Genomic DNA, 18,616 nt, shown 5'->3' with positions numbered 1-18,616 from the left:
GACCCTCCCCATGAGGTGCCACGCTCACTGTCATGAAGCAGGACACACAAACAGGAAGAGGAGAGCCGCTGGAAAACTACAACTACAGACTGAAAACAATCCATGTTACAATCACAGCTGCAGCAAGGAGACAGTTTTACATTAAGAATCACAGCAGGACGACTGCAGAGTGACTGTGAACTGAAGCTCCTTCTGTAACTGTCAGAGAACTTAAACCGAGCTTCATTTTCACAGAGAAACACAGTGTGAATGTGGGACACGCTGAGTGGTTTGACTGGTCTGAAGGAACATGTCCAGACCTGACAGACAGAGACAGACAGAGACACAGAGACACAGAGACACTGAAACAGTCTCAGTAGGTGGGTTTCCATTAACATAAATTGCAGATAATGAAAATATAAAACGGGAAACAAGTCAATCCCAAAAAAAAATTTTTTTTATTGCAAAAAAGTTACTGTTGAGGGAGCTGTGTGTGTGTGTGTGTGTGTGTGTGTGTGTGTGTGTGTGTGTGTGTGTGTGTCTTTATGGGAACCAATGTGACTTTTAGATCTTGAAAGCGAGGACATTTTTGCCAGTCCTCACCTTCAGACGGCCCTTCAGAGGCCTGTTAGAGGGTTCACATTTGGTTTTAAGGATTGGTTAAGATTCAGGTTTAGGTTAGCGTGATGGTTAACCCTTTGATGACTTTCTCAGGCTGTTTGACCCTTTGAAAACTGAACAAATTGGTTTGATTTCTTTTGAAAACATTGAGGAAAAAAAGGCAGTAACTAACTTGGCAAGAAATGTCCCACAAATTGTTTGTAGATTAGCTTTAAAAAAAAAAAAAGATGGGTGGATTATTAGACAAATAATCCGAAAAATACGAAAAATGTCAAGAAAAACACACACACACACACACACACACACACACACACACACACACACACACACACACACACACACAGTGATCAGAGCAGTGTCCTGACACACATTCCTGCAGAGTGCAGGAATGTGTGTCAGCAGTTAGCTGCAGCAGCTGTTTGTTGCTATAAAATAAGGAACCTGTGGATCATCACCTCAACATGAAGCTACGACTGTGATCCGGTCAGTTCACACACAGACACACACACACACACACACACACACAGTGTGTTGGTTGTTTAATCAGTCAGTTGTTGCTGTCACAGTGTTTCGGGCCCCGGGGCCCCTCCCAGGCCTGCAGCCTGTGGGACCAGTAGAGTGACTTGTGTTCAGACACTCCCTCAGCTCAGCGCTCTGACACACACACACACACACACACACACACACACACACACACACACACACACACACACACACACACACACACACACACACACACACACACACACACACACACACACACACACACACACACCGTTACTACCAGAAACCACAGGAGCCCAAATTTATTTGGGCTGAACAGGAAGTCTGTGAGCGCGGCGACTGTAATCCCACGTTTGAACCGCAGGCAGAGAACACAGTGACGCCTGAGCGAGATGACGCAATGCACTAAAACTACACGAGAATAGAACAAAAAAGGAAGACAAGAACTCAAAGTCCTTCTGGAGGCCGTCATTTGGTGAATTTTTAACCCTGTGAAACTGCAGCAAACGGGCTTCATTTCCTTCAAAAATATGGGAAGAATGAAATGAGCCAAAAGAGAAGAAATAACCCAAAAAGTAGCAAGAAATTACTGAAAAGTACGAGAAAATGTCCTGGAAATGAATAATTAAAAACAAAAAAAAGAAAAAGAAAGTCTCTGTGAACTGGTCTGTCAGTGAACTGGTCTGTCAGTGAACTGGCCTGTCAGTGAACTGGCCTGTCAGTGAACTGGTCTGTCAGTAAACTGGTCTGTCAGTAAACTGGTCTGTCAGTGGTCTGGTCTCTTTGGTCTTACCGGGTCGGTTGTTTGGGGGCATCAGTGAACACAGACACAGTTTCATCTTTAACATTTTGTGAATGATTGTTTACACTTTTCTGCTGAATACAGACGGAGGATTTTCTCAGGGAGAGTTTTTATCACTTTTGAGAGTTTAAACAAAGTTTTTTAGGGTAAAAAAGCATTTTAAACCTTCAGATTGATCATATTTCATCACAACAACTTCACAGCTGAAAAGATTCATCAGCAGAACAATAACCACCTAAAACCATTTTAATAATAAAAGACATTTTTCAGTTTTTAATACAAAATACAAAATCTTCCCAAACTCTAAGGCTGATAATTCTGGTGATTTGCTGTTTTTTTAAAAAAAATATATATATATTATGGGATTATAAATTTAATATTTTTATTGATCAGACAAAAGTAGCCGTCTGATGACATCACCTCAGGCAGCGGAAAAATGTGACGTGAAATCTTCATTATTCAGACTTCATAGACAAGTCAAACAGTTAACCCTTGAACACCTGAGTGAATCTGATTTGTTTCAAAGACACGGTGAAAGTAAACAAGCAGCTTATAACAAGACAAAAAGTAGCAAAAAATTATATATATATTATAAAGTGACAAGAAATTACCTGAAGGTAAGCAACAAAAGTGAACTCGAAAAAGTGCTGAAAACTGATTTTTTTGTGTTTTTCAGATTTCGTCAGATTTCTTGCAGTTTTGGGTGTATTACTTGCCAAGTTACTCATTGACGTTTTTACCATATTTTCCTAAATCTGTTTTTTTGTAACTTGTAACTAAATCTGTAAATTTGTAACATAATATAAAAAAAGGACATTTCGATAATTGTACACTGACTTTTTTGTTTTTTTTCCCCTAGACATTTTTTCCACTCGTGTTTAAAAAAAATAATTTTCTAAATCTACAGATTTCTTGCAATTTTCTGGAACATTTCTTATCAAATTGCTCATTTCTGTTCACTTCTTTGAAAAAAAATTGAAGAAGGCAATAAGAAACAAAAAAGAAGAAATGACCCTAAACTTATCGAAAAACTGTCAAGAGGTACAAGAAAAACACCTGAATATTAGTTAAAAAAAAGAAAGTAAAATAATGTAAAATAAAAACAGGAAAATGACATGCAGTCTTTACATTAATGGATAATGAAACTTGCACATTAACTGCAGTACCACAAACTGTAATTTGCAAAGATACCAAGTGTGTGTGATTTTAGGGGAAGTTTAAAATAACGCATCTTCACTTCGACAAAGAAGAGCGCTGGATCGACGCAACAAAGAAGATGTTTGTGATGACAAGACAGAGTTAAAAGTAACTCAACAAAATTAAAAGTCTAGAGCGTGTGGTATTTAATGGCACCTATAGTGAGAATACAGAACCAAAAAATGTCTTTTTATTTCATTTTACTGTTTAATTAAATGAGATTAAATTTTTAATTCAGTTCAGTCCAGCAAACTAATAAACAAAAATAGTCTCCTGGCAGCACATGAGCGAAGTGTGGAGCTGCAGCAGAATGAAACCATGAGAAATACAAAACTAAATTAAATAAAAATAACGAACAATGGAAATTTGACTTATTTTATTTTTCTTTCATTATTTATTAGATTTTTAAACTTTTTTTTTGCCAAATGGAATTTAATAATTGACTGAACAGATGATGCACGGACCCAGGAGTCAGTGCTGGGTTTGGCTGCTCTGGGCTACTGTAGAAAAGAAGAAGGGGGAGGAAGACCCACTCTCTGTACAAACTACGACAACTCCTCTTATTTTCTTCTGATTTCACACTAAAGAAAACAGACTTGTTCTTTTATATCACATCATATAAATCATATAAATTTAACACACAGGACCTTAAAAAAGAGTTAACAGGTGAATAATCCAGATGCAATGACGTTAGTGAACACCAACAACAAAAACACACACCTCTACCTGGGCCACACACGGACACACACACACTCAGCTGTGAAAAACACTCAAAACTCTTAAAACTTTTGTCAGAGTCGCTCACACACTTCAAACACGCACTGAGCAGCAGCTGGTCCAGTCCCGGTCCCGGTGCTGGTGGTTTTCTTACCTGTTCAGGTGAGCGGAGGCTCCGGCCGTGAGTCTTCTCTGCTGAGGCTCGTGCTGCAGGGTGGAGGCTCCTCACCTGCAGCTGGTGTCTCTTTACGCTCCTCCCATCCTGCTGCACCTTCCTGCTCCTGTCAGAGAGGCCACGCCCCCAGTCCAGCTGCATTCATGGCCTGTGGGACATTTTCACACCTCAGGTAATAGTAAATACCTGCGCGCCTGTGTTACATTTTTTGGTGAATTAAATAATTTTGTTAATATGTTCAAGTTATAATGTAAATGCACAAAGTACAGACAGTTAACTATTTTCGCCAAAGCGTTGGAGTAAAAAATATGTGTCTCCCTCTGGACAGGACATGGCAGCAGCGCCTGCAGCCGGGACTGTCGTTATGATGTAGGTCCTCAGCAAGTTTCCTCTGCGTCATTATTTCTCCTGTTTCACAGATCAGCGCCGTGTTTAGGCTCTCGGGGTGCATATATGAGCTCAGCTAAACTCTGTGGGTCAAAGCCAAAGACTGCGTCACTGTTTTCTGTGGAGGTTAATGTGCTGTCAAAGTGCTAATGTAGCTCCGCCATATTGGAAAACGGAAAAGTGTTGTGTTGGAAACGGCGTACTGCATACTACAGTTGCAGTAAGTATGCAGTATCCACTACATACTACATACTGCGTTTGACAGCAGTATGCAGTTTTGATGTTCACTTGGAGCCTGCAGTATGCTGAGCCAGATATGGCTGGTTTCTGGTTTTTGAAAGCGGAATCAAACGGTTTGAAATGTAGTAAACAGGTGAGGACAGATGATAATGATGAAAGCTCACCTGAGCGATGAACCTTTGTAACGACCGGAAGTGGCCTGGTGTACCGCCGTTACATTTGCATTACTGCAGTATTTCTGTCCCTTTTAAACTTTCTGGTAGTATGTTGTCCATGTGCTGGTGTGGCGGTAAGGACTTCATCTGATTAAACTGATCTTTAGTTCAGTGAATAGAGCGCGCGCGCCATCCGTATATACAGATACATCAGCAGAGTCGCGGGTTCGATTCCGGCTTGCGGTCATGTGCAGTGTGTCTCTCCCGTTTTCGCTCCCCCGTTTCTGTCACTCTCTGACTGCACTAAAATAAAGGCATGACAAGTCAAAGAAATAATGTTTAGGAAATAAAGAATAACTTCGCTCGTGTCTCCTGTATAGTTGTCCTCTTATTAGCAGACATTGGTATGTAGTTGTAGTTGTTTTTGACGAGGCCTAATTAATAAAGGGTAACACTGGGACAAGCTAAGGACCCCATCTGGTGGGTTAGGTCTGAGCAGCTGTGTGATGACTGGGCTAGAGCTACTGGTGACCAACAGTTGCCTGTCTGCACAATGCATTGTGGGAAACAGTAAGCGAGGACTTCCTTATAATACATCCATGGTCCGATCATGGGTCCGATCATGGGTCCGATCATAAAGCGTCCATGGGTCCGATGGGATTTCGCTTTTTCAGCGCCGTCAGGTCTCAGGGTGCAGGCTGGTCAGCAGGTTATGATTATTTCTCTCTTTATTTGTTCATATGTTATTTTCAAGGCAGAACATGAAGAAAGGGTGCTAACGGGCTATAATGGGCTATGAATATTTGGTTTGTACAGACACCAAAACAGATAAACGAAATTCTCGCTCGTTTTTTGTTTTTCTAGTTTTCCAGGCGGAATTGAATAATTGAATGAACTGATGATACATATATATATGTGTATGTGTGTGTGTATTTATTAGATATTATTTATTAAATAAATTGATTTTTTTGTCTGTAACATAATTTTAGATTACAAAATTCAGTTTGATATATTGATTTAAAAATGCAGTTTTTTTTTAAATTAAAAAAAATTTAAATATTAAAAAAAATAATAAAAAGTTTGAAAAAATTACCTGATAATAAGTCAAGGAAATTCTACGTGTGCATATGTATATATATATATATATGTATATGTGTGTGTGTGTGTGTGTATTTATTATATATATTTATATTTTTTTATTTTGTGGATAACGTTCGTTTTTAAATTAATTTTAGGCCATTTTCTTGTCAGCTTTTGCTTATTTCTGACAGCTTTGGGACATTTCTTGTTCAAGTTTGCTCATTGCCTTTTTCTCTCATATTTTTGAACGAAATCAGACCAGTTTGTTCAGGTTTCTGATCATCAAACAGCTTGTGAAAAGCCGCAGCACGAGAAAACTTCTGCAGCTGTTTTGTCACCAAAACTTTGGGTTTTTCAGTCTGAATCCAGTAAAAGCAGAGTCCTTACCGCCCATGGATGTAGTTTACCGCCCCACAGCGTCCTCTGTGCAGCGCAGCAGCTCCTTATATGGTGACTGTCCGACCTCCAGCGGCCCCGCCTCCTCCTGCGGGCTGCTCCCGGCGGACAGAGCCAGGAACCGGGCTACAGTCAGAGCGCTGACCCGCTGACACCCACCGCACCAGGAAGCCCCGCAGGTCCTCACCGGAGCTCCACACGGTACATTCACCGGCTGACATGGACTAACCGGAGCGGAGACAGCCAGCTTCGAGCCCAGGGTGAGTGAATTAAAGAAAAGAAATTAAAGAAATAAATCAGAAAGCGCCGCAGACCTCCGACTATCAACAAAACTTGCTAGCTTGTTTGCTAACTTTGATGTGAGCTAACGGTTTTAGCCGTTAGCAGCTGAGCCTCTTCATTCAGAGAGCGGACACAGACACACAAACACGACTTTAAACTGGTTTTACGCGATTAAACTTCATATTACCGGGATGAAAACCGATTTACCGGAGCCGTGGGAGCTAACGCCAAGCACCCGGGGAGTTGTCCAAACCCCGGACTGCTAACTTCAGCTAACTTTGACTCAGTGTTCCCGGTGAAGTTTAATACCACAAACAGATTATAAATGTTCGGCTGCGCTTTAACTGTTAGAAACCGAGCAACAAACAAACAAACAAACAAACAAACAAACAAAGAAAGAAGGCAATGAGCAACACAAGAGGATATGACTTTTGATGTTTTACTCTAAAATTATGAGAAAATTATTAATTAAATTATTATATTAGTTATGGAAATTAATCAGGGAAATGAGCTGGAAAAATGCTTTAAAAAATTCTAATAATTCTGTAATATAACTTAATGCACTGATTCAACTTAAAATGTTTAGTTTCCTCTGAAGAAACCTGGCATTTGGAAGAAGAAAAAAACTATTTAAAAAAATATAAAGGAGAAAATTAAAATTATGTTACAGAATTATTAGGATTTTGAAGCATTTTTTCCCAGCTCACTTTCTCTTTAAAAAAAATTAACCTCTAATTAATGTTCAGGTAATCAAGTAAAAAACCTTTGTAGTAAAATCTTAATGATTTTTGGGTCATTTCTTTTGTTGGTCACTGCCTTCTTCCCGAATTTTTGAAAGAAATCAATTTACTCAGGTCTCAAAGGGTTAAATATGTAATCATTTATACTATATTTATTTTAAATTATATTTATTGATTATGGTCTGGTTTTATACTATATATAGTTTTAAATAACGTTTTTGCTTAGCATTTCTTTTTCTCTTTTCTCCCTAAACATTGATCAAGTATCAGGTCTCTTTAAAGGAAACCAAACATTGAAGTTGAATCTGTGCATTAACCCTTTGAAGCCTGAGGAAACTGGCTTGATGTCTTTCAAACACATGGGGAAAAGGCAATGAGTAAAAAAGGAAGAAATCACTCAAAAATGAGCAACATTTTATAAATAAGTATAAGAGAATGATCCGAAAATTAGTTAAGGGAATTAGCTCAGCTATACATACAATTGTTACAGAATTATTATGATTTTTAAGCATTTTTTCTCAGCTCATCTTTTTTCTTAAAAAATCTTTAATTAATTTTCAGTTAATTAAAAAACAAAAACTTTTTAGTAATATCTTGCTCATTTTTGAGTCATTTCTTCTTTTGTAACTCATTGCCTTCTTCCTGTGTTTTTGAAAGAAGAAAGGCAATTGATTACACAGCTTCATTACTGTGCAGGTGTGTGTGATTAAACAGCATTGGGTGTGTCTTGTGACGGTCTCAGTAAAAGGACACTGTAAAATGTGACGTTTAATCACACAGATGGAGCGTACCATTGACTGCTGACTGCAGGAATGTCCACCAGAGCTGTCAAAATGTTTATTTTAGTACCTAAAGACGTCTCCACTGTCTTTTCCATGGATTTGGCAGTAGAACCAACTGGCTTGTTGTTAAATGATTTCAAATTTATCAACCCATTTTTGCTTTGAAATGTAATAATTTGAGGTTTTTGGCTGCTGTTGTTCCATAAATAATAAAATACCCCAGCAGCCTGTTTGGTATTATTGTATTACCAGTTATGAGAACTGCTCAGATTTGTTCAGACTCCTCTTTTGTTTGTCTCAGAGTTGCAGATAAACTCGTCTGATTGCTTCCAGGTGTTTGTCTTCTCTACCTGAGACACCTGCCCTGTTAAACACGCTGAATCTGTGACTCCTGTTGAAGCACTGCAGGCTGAATCCTCACTGTTTCTTTTCTTCTTTTTTTTTTGTTTTCCTGGCTGCAGGCTGATTAAGCGAGCTGCTGCATTATTAATGTGTGACATGATTTCCATTCAGAGCTCCTGTAACTGGAGCCAAGTCAGCCTGCTGCATCTCTGCCGGGCTGTTTCGGAAGTAGATCAGTGTGTCTGTGGAGCTGACCAAGTAGCTTTTTTTTTTTTTGGTGACCTGTATTGTGGAAGTGAATGTCCCATTAATCTTTACTGTGGATATTCAGATTAATCAATGCAGTGCATACTCTCTTTCTCTCAAATTGCAATCAAATAAAGTAAATAGATGACAATATAATACAATATATGTTTTTGCAAAACGCAGTCTATCGTAAAACTTTTGAAATGGAAATAATATTGTCGTTAGTTAAGTATAATAATATCACATTGTTTTCCATCCTGTCTCAACATGCACATATTCTCTGCTGTAAACTTTTGCACATTTCTGCACAACTCTTTAACTTTAAGAACAGATATATGTTGTTGCTTATCTTTTTTACTGCTTTTTTTCATGCATTCTATTATGTATTTTTTCTATTTTATATTATGTCTCTTGACTTTTGACATTTACTTTTATGCACCAAATAACCAAGACAAATTCCCCCCCAAAACATTACATCTGCCCCCGGTAATAACAATGAGCTCAGCGCGAGCAGCTGGATGAGACACGGAGCGATGCGTCCTGCTGTTTCTAAATAATTCATCCAAAGCTGAAACTAACACAAAGTCGTCTGTAGAAGTCTAAAGAAGTCACTTTCACCTCTGCAGATGTGTCTGTTTCAGACACTTTGGTGCTGTGAGGAGAAGCTGCGCTCTGTTTGTCTGTCTCACTGCGCTGCTGTCGGACAGTCAGCTGTTTGATCCGCCATGATGAAATGCTGTGGCTGTCAAACACTCAGCTGTTCTACAGTCAAAGTCGTTTACTTTTTTACATGATTCTTCAAAACTTCCGCCCTCGCTGTGTTTTGGCGTGAGATTTTCCTCGGTGTCACGAGAGCATGAGACAGAGCCCAAAAGCGTAAGATGCATGGCAGATGCGTGGGAGTTGGCCGCGCCCGTGGGGAAAGGGTTAACAGAATTTTTAAATAACCAAAATACCCAACATGGGCAAGATAATGTCAATGAGAGGTCCTGAATGTCGGTTTCGATTATTTTTCAATTAATTGCCCAGCACTACTTCTTTTAAAATATTGTTTTTGTTATTCTTATAAAATGTGAGTTTGAATGGGTTTCAGTGAAGCATTTTTTGACCTTAACAGTCTGAACAGAATGAAAAGTGTGTAAAATGCACTTCACAGTGCCTAAAGGGTTAACGAGCCTTTAACTGTTAGTTAATAGCTGTTCCTCTGTTCTCTCTTCAGCCCCTCTCCCCCTGTGGTGGCCAGGTGGCGTCATGGCGTCCCGGCTGCTGGACCGTCTGAAGCGCTCGTTGTTTAAAGATGGTCAGGGGACGGGACCCGAACAGGAAGCAGCAGGCGGACAGGAAGAGGAGGAGTTTAAGGAGGACCAGTGGGAGGCGGAGCTGGAGGAGGAGGAGGAGTGTGTGACTGATCGTCTGGGGGGGACGCTGTGCTTCGACAGCGGAGGAGGAGCCGAGGATGGAGCCGAGGGTGAGGGGTCGGGGCTGGACAGCGACTCCGACTTCCTGGGAGAGTCGATGGAGGAGGGGCTCAGCAGCACAGGTGAGGAGCTGATCTGCTCACTTTTATTTATTCATTTATTTCACCAGGTTTGTCCCACTGAGATTAAAGATTCTTTGTTTTTAAGGGAGACATAGTCAGTCGGCAGTGAAAACACAAAAGGAGGCAAAATACTATTCACAAGCACTAAAATCAGCATTAAAAGAGAACTTTCTGGTCAGTTGTACAAACAGGCAGCCTAAAAACAATAACATCCTATAGAATCTGCTGCTAACTCTTTCATTTTACATTTAAAAACTTTTAAGGACACCAGCTCCTTGAGTTTCAAGTCATTCTGCAACAAATTCCAGGCCGACGGTGCAGAATACCCACAAGCCCTTTTCCCAGCTTCTGTCCGAATGTTTGGGAGCATAAAGAGGCCCTGAGAGCGCAGTGAATACTGTATGTTACTTTTCTGCGTAATTAAAAACACAGCGGTAGTTGGAGCAGACTAAGAAATGCTTTATATATTAAGGTATACCAGTGTAAGACGTCCTACCCGAGAACACGTCACATTAGAGATATTGGTTTAACAGCATTAAATACTTCCTGGTAGGGCTGTGCAATGATCAAATTTCAGTTTCAGTTTCTGCTCCAAACAAGTAGAACAACAATGTAACCGAGAAAAAAAACAATTATTACTTATTTTCTCTCGTGCCCTGAATGCCTTGCACATTTCGGCCCCTCAGCCTGAGCTCAGCACTCGCAGTCAATACGACCAGCGAGGCGAGTTGTGGAAAGATGAAGGAAGAACAGCGTTTGGTGAGCAAATTAGGCCAAAAGGATTCTGTTGTGTGGGAACACTTTGAATACGAGCCGTCCGACATGGAGCAAAGAAGAATAAAATGCAAGATTTGCCACGTGGTGGCGTCTGCACCACGTGGCAACACGTCAAATGTTTACAATCATCTTAAGTTTAAACACAACCAAATGATAAAATAAAAAGCAAAAGGAGAAACTCATCCACATCCACCACAATGCAGCCATCAGTTAAAGACACTTTATACAAACAACTCAACAGGAATTAAATTAAGGAATTAATAGAAACTCATTTATATTTGGTTCGTTTGCTCATGTCAGTGTTTGATTTCCAGAACAATAACAAAAAGCCCTAATATGCTTTTTTCTTGTAATACTTGAACACATTTCATGAACAAACACGAGCAGGAAGAAGAAACTCTTATAACACCTGCCCCTTTCTCACTAATAACAGAAGCTGCTGTAAATACAGACGCAAATGTTGATCTATATTTACCATTCTTTTTCACATATATTAAATTTAGCAATAACAACCAAAAACAATCAGTTACAGTCCTCTTAACATTACTGATGCTCTGAAAGTTCATAATGTTTTCCTTTTCCTTTGAAATTGAATAATATATGAAAAGTCATTTTTCAGAGAATTCCTCAGTTTGACTCCATATACTGAAAAACTCATCTGCTTTAGTGCGAGCATAATGACTTTTCAAAGTAAACTTTCTGCTATGATCCTCGTCGTTGGATCTTGATATGAACGTATGAATATGAATATGAATATGATCTGGCTTAAAACATGACTATTGATGTTTTTCAATCGACTAAATCGTTAAATTTCGACACACGTCGAGCAGCCCTACTTCCTGCTCACCTGACTGTTGTCTTTCCTGTCTCGTGCAGACACCAGTCCAGTGGGCGTGTCTCCGGTTGGCCCCTCCGCTTCCTTCCTGCTGACTCGGCAGCTTCAGGAGAGCTGGAGGACCCTGCGTGGACTCGGGGGAGGAAGTCCCACCTCGGCTGGGAGGACGCCGACGGACAACCTGCTGTTTGAGGTGACCGACGCCAGCGTGGTGCAGGACGGCTCCTCTAAATACGTGGTGAGTTCAAACAGACGCTCACAGAGCAGAGAGAAGTATTAAACTCTAAAGCACCTGAACAAACAGCTGCTCAAGGTGCGCCGCTCAGGAGTTTGAATGTTTGTTCTTCCTGTCGGCAGCAGGTACGTTTGAAGTTCCCTCTTGATATTTTCAGCAGCTCTACAAGGGTTTTATAGTCGAGAGTGTTTCAGTGACCTTAACCCTTTAAAATCTGGAGAGACATCACTTTTCTTGTATTCAGACGCCTTTTACAAGTATGTAGACCTTTTGAACCATTTGACGCAAACTGTTTTGATTTCTTTCAAAAACATGTAAAAAAAAAGGAGATGAGCTAGTTGGCAAGAAATGTCCTGCAAATTACAAGAAATTAAAAGATTTAGAAAATATTTTTTTTAAACAAGCTAGTAAACATTTTCCAGAGAACTTTGTCTCTAATTATCATCATTATATATTTAAAAATACTTTACAGAATTATATTTTTTTAAATTAAAAAAAAATTCCCTGTTGTTGTATGTCGTCTTCACTCTCCCACTTCCACACTTAATCTATCCTATCTAATAAAGGCAAAAAAGCCACAAAATAATCTAATAATAAACTACATCTCCCAGAAATCCCTCATACGTGGCCGCTCCCACGTATAAGGGGCTCACCTTTCCACCATGGCTCCATAACTCGCCTACGTGGCCTTCGATTGGAAATAATGACAGCTGGTATGTTGTGTTTCATCATCATTTTGAAAATATCGTTTAAGTTTTGATCTGTGATTGAAACTCGCCCTCTGTCTCTCTCTCCAGCTGTACACCATCCATGTGATCCAGTCTGGCGGCAGCGATAAGACTCCAGCCATCATCACACGCCGATATTCCGACTTCCAGCGGCTCCACGCCACGCTGCGCCGTAACCATGGAGATCAGATGGAGCGCGTCTGTTTCCCACGTAAGTAGGAAGTTATGTCAACGGTGTCAACATTATGTTTTTTATCGCTCAGAGAGGAACACTGGTGACAGTTGAAGGGATGGATCAGTATAGACCTAAACACCTGACCACTTCCTGTTTTAATCTCCGCAGGGAAGAAGCTGCGCAGAAACTTCACGGCGGAGACGATCGCCAAGCGGAGCCGAGCATTCGAGCAGTATCTGTCTCACCTGTGTTCGCTGACAGCCCTGCGGGGGGCGCTGTGCGTCCGACAGTTCTTCTACCTGAGCGACCTGCAGACCGGACAGCTGCTGATCAGGTAACTGACACGCCGACATTCAACAGGATGGCAGTTTTTCAGGAATCCTGTGGGATTCCCATGAATGGGATTCAGTTTTACTCTTCATCACGTGGGGCATCAATTAACTGATTTCCACAGACCATAGCAAACATATGTGAGAGAACACGTCATTTTATGTCAAGCGTGTGAAGTAAAACAGATTGTTAGTTTGTTAAGATCACCTTGCCAATTCTGCTAGCGTGTTAATAGGAATTCTCATTATGTGTTAGCATCGAGCTAATGGACTGAGCACCAGTTATTTGCCACGTTTCTAGCAGTTAAGAGTCAGAATCAGATTGAGGTTTATTACCAGGTAAGTTTTCACTTGAAAGGAATTTGATGTGGTGTTTGGTGCATAAAATAAACATGCAACATATTAATGGGAGATAAAATGAAATTACTGCAACAGTTACAAAGTCACCATGGGAGCAGGACGGGACAGAAGTGGAAATCCACTCATGTGTCACCCTCTAACATCGACTCTTATCCAAAACCCAAACTGTTATATGAGGGGATGTATCTGACATTAACGAGTTAAAACTATCAAAATATGTATGCCGATATATTCATTTAAACTCGGCAAAAACAAAATAAAACTCAGCAGACTGTCGTGGTTCATCTTTCTACTGCTCCAACAATCATAAACTTTGGTTTGGTTGAAATAAATAATCCCTAATTCTCTGAGAAATGCTGCTGCTACACGCTGCGTTTCCCCGCCGTCTCTCAGCTGACGTCGAAGCAGCGGCTCTCGTGCCTCTTTCAGAGGCAGAACAAAAATAAAATGACAAAAATTGCTCCAAACGAAACGCCGGCAATATATTCTTGTACACTTTTCTTGCTCAGAAAAAAATAACAGGTATCAAAAAGAATAATGGAGAAATAAGCAGTATTTACATGATAATTAATATAAATAATTTCCATATATCCATCTTTATCCAAGGATTCGATTCCAGCCTCTGCCCTTTGCTGCTTGTCATCGTCTCTCTCTCCTCCTTTTGCGCTTGAACTGTTCTGTCAAAAAAAAAAGGCAGAGAAGTCTGGAAAATAATTTTTAAAAAAAAGAGCACGCACAGACGACAAAAAGGCGTGTCTCTGGACAAGAAATAATAGAAAAAAAACAACATGGATATTTATTATAATAACCACAGAGAGTCTTTGTGGTAATTATATAAAATTATAAATTATGATAAATATTTAATATAATTACCACAGAGAAATGCTAATTATATTAAATATTCATGGGAGCATAATAATCTAGTGTGCAAACTTAAATTTTTCGTAGTTTGAATTATTGAAAATAAAATCAATGTTTGTAGTCGACCCTTCGACCTGTAATTTCAGCTGCACATTATTTCTTGAAAATAGGGTTAATGTTGCTCTTTGGGTTTGTTTTCATTTATTTTGTTCCACCTGATGAGTAAACGAGGCGTTCGTTGTATTGTTCATGAAATTTGGGTTATTTTGGGTGTTTTGAGTTTGTGTTGTCTCGTTGAGGGTGGGACGTTACCAGGAGGCCTTGGGTCCGCTGCTCAACGCCAAGAGACTGCAACACAAACTGGGCTGGGCGAGTTACTATGACAACCAGGCTCAGGCTCCGCTCCCGGCCTCCTCTCATTGGTTCTTCACCCTGGTGGGGCTGTCAAGCTGTTTCCAGGAAGTGGACCAGCTGGAGGAGGCGAGGGACCACTGTGACCTCGCCCTCCGTGTCCTGACCCCGGCCGAGACTGACACGGAGGGAGATAAGCCCCTCCCACTCCAAGACAAGCCCCACCCGCAGACTGAAAAGCACGACGCGTCACCGCGGCGCCTCGACAGGCCACACCCCCTCCTGTTGCCATTGTTACGGGCGGTGGTTCGGCTGTCGTGGCAGACGGGAAGGGACAAGCGGCAGTGGGAGGAGCTTCTGCAGCAGCTGGATGAGCAGAGGGCGGGGCTAGACAATCAACCAACCATCAAAGAGTTTCTGGTCAAACATAACCTGCAGGAGAGCGAGGGCGAGGGCTAGAGCAACGCACACGCACATAAGCACACACGCACGCTGCAGAGTACAATCACTACGCTGCAAAACCAGCGCTGCCGCCACTGTGCTAACAACCTTCTGAGATCTCGAGAAAAAGTTTAAACATTTTTTGAAAAAAATTTTTAAAAATTAAAATGAGGTTATGAGAGCATGTTTCTCATCCAGAGGAAATATGTTTTTCTAAAATGAATAAACAAATAAAAATTTAAAGTAAGAAATTTTGAGCAAAAAAGAACAGACAAATAAAAGTTGGAATCAAACTATTTTGCAGAAATAGTTGCAGTGTTATTAGTGGTTAGGGTTAGTAAAAAAATAGGGTAAAAAATAGTAAAAAATAAAAAATTTCTCCAACCAAATTGTAATATTAGATAAAAAAGGCAGTAAAAACTACATTATAATAATCATATAATATGATTATGACTTTATTTCTTGTATAAAATCTGAAAATACTGTTTCTGATAATGTCAAGAGTTTATTTTAGTATGACTTCTTTTCTCAAAATGTTTTGACTTTATTGTCAGCGTCTCTGATGTAGTTTTCCTCACGGTGACTGTAACTCCGTCAGCATCATTAACGACTCAATCGTCCTTTAAAGCCTTAAAGCAGTTCAGTGATCGCTGACGATCTGACGCTTCGGATCAGGATGTTTTTCTGTTTTTAATCCAAAGTAAGTTGCTCTGACTTCAAAAAACAAAAAATCCTGAAGCCGCATTTATGTATTGTATTACTTTAAAAAGTCAGTGTTTAATGGTCTGTGGAAATTCATAAAGGGAGCGGATGTTTTTCAATTTCCTTAAAGCATATTTAAATCCAATTTTTAAAAAAAAAAACAAAAAAAACAAAAGGCATTTGCAAAGCATTTTGGCACGAAAAAATAGTTTAAGAGTGTTCACGGTTAAATAGTAATACATGAGTATTTAATATATAAGGCTTTGTTTTCAGAGGAAAAAACAGGTTTACATGTATGTTTATTAGCTCATATTCTTTTCTGCCTTCGCTGGTTTATTTCTGTAATTGCTGGTGTGTTGCTGCCACCTTAGAACGAAAGTTAAGACAAGATGGAACTTTATTATTTATTAAAATACAGCAGCAAAAAGAATAGGACAACAAACATCAAATAAGTGAAAATAAAATACAAAGTGTCTCATAACAATGTTTAAAAGTAAAAAGTGAAACCATTGGCAGGTCTTTGCAGCAGGTCTCATACGCATTTAAAGTCCTCGACACAAACAAAACAGGGACCACGTGATAAAAAATATTTTTAAAAAAACCATTAAAGAACATTAAGATCATTATTTACTTACTAACTAATTCATTAGTGAGACAATCTTCACTTTAGTTTGTCAAAAAATAACAAAGAATGAATTTCCATCTGCGCAGCTCCTCTGCTGATCACCTTAATGCACCACTATGATTCCATTTTTAGGATTATCACTCGTTAGCACTTTTATAAAAAAAAAACTGTTTTCAGGAAGTTTCTGAATACATCCAGGATTATTTACTGAACATACTTTCACTAAGAATTCAATTTAGATTTAAGGGACAAACTTACTTTATTGCACTTTTTTGAATCATTAATCAGCACTTAGATGTTTTCACCTACAGTGGACAATTTCACTGAAAACGTCGCCTGATGTTGTCAGTACGTAATATTCGACTGTTACGCTGCGTTCACGTGGAATCCGGCAGACGGTGGACAGAAACACGCTTTTGGACCACACAGGAAAAACAAACAAATATGATATTTCAAGAATATCTTGAAAGATTTTTTTTCAATTTTGGCACAAACGTCCACTTAGTCAATGATGTACGGATTAGAATTTGCTGGTCAAAGGTCACCGTGACCTTGCGTTCATTTCATTCTGATGAACATGATATCTCAAGAACATATTAAGCCAGTTTCTTCAAATACGGCAAAAATGTCCACTTTGATTTAACAATGAACTGATTAGAACTTCATGGACATAGGTCAAAGGTCAAGGTCACAGGAACCCGTCTCATGCAAATGTTAAAACTTTTTTTGAGATAAATTGGATATTTTTTTCCATAGATGAGTTTTCATTAGAGGTGTTTAATATTTGCAGTTTCACTTTGAGGGTTAATGGAAGCCCGCCTGCTGACGTCAATGAAAATGTCAACTGCTGCTTTACCGATTCGTGGAGAAATACAACCGCAGACGTGACTGAAGTTCTAGAAATGTCCACTCAGCGTCCAGATCGTCTGTGTCTTCTCGTTGTGTGAACGAGATTCTTAACATTCGGTTGTTAATTAAGTTGCAGCCAAAAAGTGTAATATCGTAGCTTTAAACGTCAGTGATGTCTGCCGTTACTGTTGCCAGTTTAACCGTCCTGCGCTCCTCCGCTAAAGTGATGTCCGATGTGCCGTCTACCATCTGCCTGATTGCATTTGAACGCAGCATTAAGGAGGCATTAAATGATCACTCAGATCTTCAGCAGCAGCACGTTTTACTCACGAGGCGAAATCTGCTGCTTTTTCAGTGATAAATATGCAACGTGGATTTGGTCACTATGGAGACCTGTGGTCTCAGTGGTCTGGAGTGAATGACTCAGTAAGGGACAGAAATAGATGTGAGGACTTGATTTACAGCAGCGGGAAAATGTGAAATGTTTTTTTAACCCTGGTGTGAAACAAGTGATGATAAGGGACGAGACAAAGTCGTGAGCACGTTAACGACTTCACACACACGCAAAACTATAAAGCAATCAGTCCGATGGATATATCGAATGAAACTATGCACATGTTCAGATTTCTGCACTCAGCCTGTGATCACATCATATCGAGTCGACAGATGTAAAAGCTGCTGACGGGAGGAAACTGTTCACATCGCTCCTCCGGTCTTAAAAACATTGAGGATGTGAGAATTGATTTTTTTTTTTTTTTGGTGCGATATCCTCCACTCAGTGAGTGTGGAGATGCTGCATGAGCACGACCAGCTGAAAGCACTATACAAGTACAACATTATGCACAGTTACAAGTAATACTCATGGTATATTCAGCCTTAATACAGCGCCTTCTTCACAGCTACTCCGTTACTTCTCGCTTCTTCTGCATCCGGACGCTTTGCTGATTAAAGAATTACTTTTATTTTAATTAATTTTTTTTAAATGACTGGCAATATTGTGCATGTTGGTAATTTTACATACTGTTTTGCACGAGGTTGCAGAGCCCCTGGGATCATACGGTGAAAAAACACTGATAAACTGAGCTAACAAATTTCATAACCGAGTGCATGATTTATCAGAAAGTTTGCATCCAGCATTAAGAATAAAAACACATTTTAATCAA

General features: G+C 39.7%; 2 protein-coding genes across 3 annotated transcripts in view; one reads left to right on the top strand and one right to left on the bottom strand.

Moving 5' to 3' along the window:
- LOC121939993 (deoxyribonuclease-1-like 2) overlaps nt 1–6,359 on the bottom strand; it is an 18,424-nt gene extending 12,065 nt beyond the window's left edge. Inside the window, exons 1-2 of one of the 2 annotated variants that reach the window (XM_088081655.1) lie at nt 6,245–6,359; nt 3,975–4,143 (exon numbers count right to left, since the gene is read on the bottom strand). The gene's annotated coding sequence lies outside the window, so the exon portion shown is untranslated. The remainder of the gene's footprint in view (nt 1–3,974; nt 4,144–6,244) is intronic. The other variant, XM_088081656.1, reaches the window with a different exon arrangement.
- snx21 (sorting nexin family member 21) lies at nt 6,358–18,616 on the top strand. Its single transcript, XM_088081622.1, has 6 exons — nt 6,358–6,513; nt 9,865–10,185; nt 11,839–12,035; nt 12,830–12,971; nt 13,104–13,269; nt 14,785–18,616. Exons 2-6 carry the CDS (start codon nt 9,897–9,899, stop codon nt 15,293–15,295), a joined length of 1,305 nt encoding a protein of 434 aa, XP_087937748.1. The 5' UTR covers nt 6,358–6,513; nt 9,865–9,896; the 3' UTR covers nt 15,296–18,616.

Source organism: Plectropomus leopardus, chromosome 9 (genome assembly GCF_026936395.1).
Source record: "Plectropomus leopardus strain MGB_pleo_1.0 chromosome 9, ASM2693639v1, whole genome shotgun sequence".
Lineage (NCBI taxonomy): Eukaryota > Metazoa > Chordata > Actinopteri > Perciformes > Serranidae > Plectropomus > Plectropomus leopardus.
Note: the sequence above shows the minus strand (reverse complement) of the source record. Positions and strands in the feature narration are given on the sequence as shown.

Excerpts from the sequence above, each read along its gene's own strand:
- snx21 (XM_088081622.1), top strand. The coding sequence starts at position 9,897 with ATGGCGTCCCGGCTGCTGGACCGTCTGAAGCGCTCGTTGTTTAAAGAT. Across the intron at positions 10,186-11,838 it reads GGAGGGGCTCAGCAGCACAG|ACACCAGTCCAGTGGGCGTG; the intron begins GTGAGGAGCTGA and ends TGTCTCGTGCAG. Across the intron at positions 13,270-14,784 it reads ACCGGACAGCTGCTGATCAG|GGTGGGACGTTACCAGGAGG; the intron begins GTAACTGACACG and ends TGTCTCGTTGAG.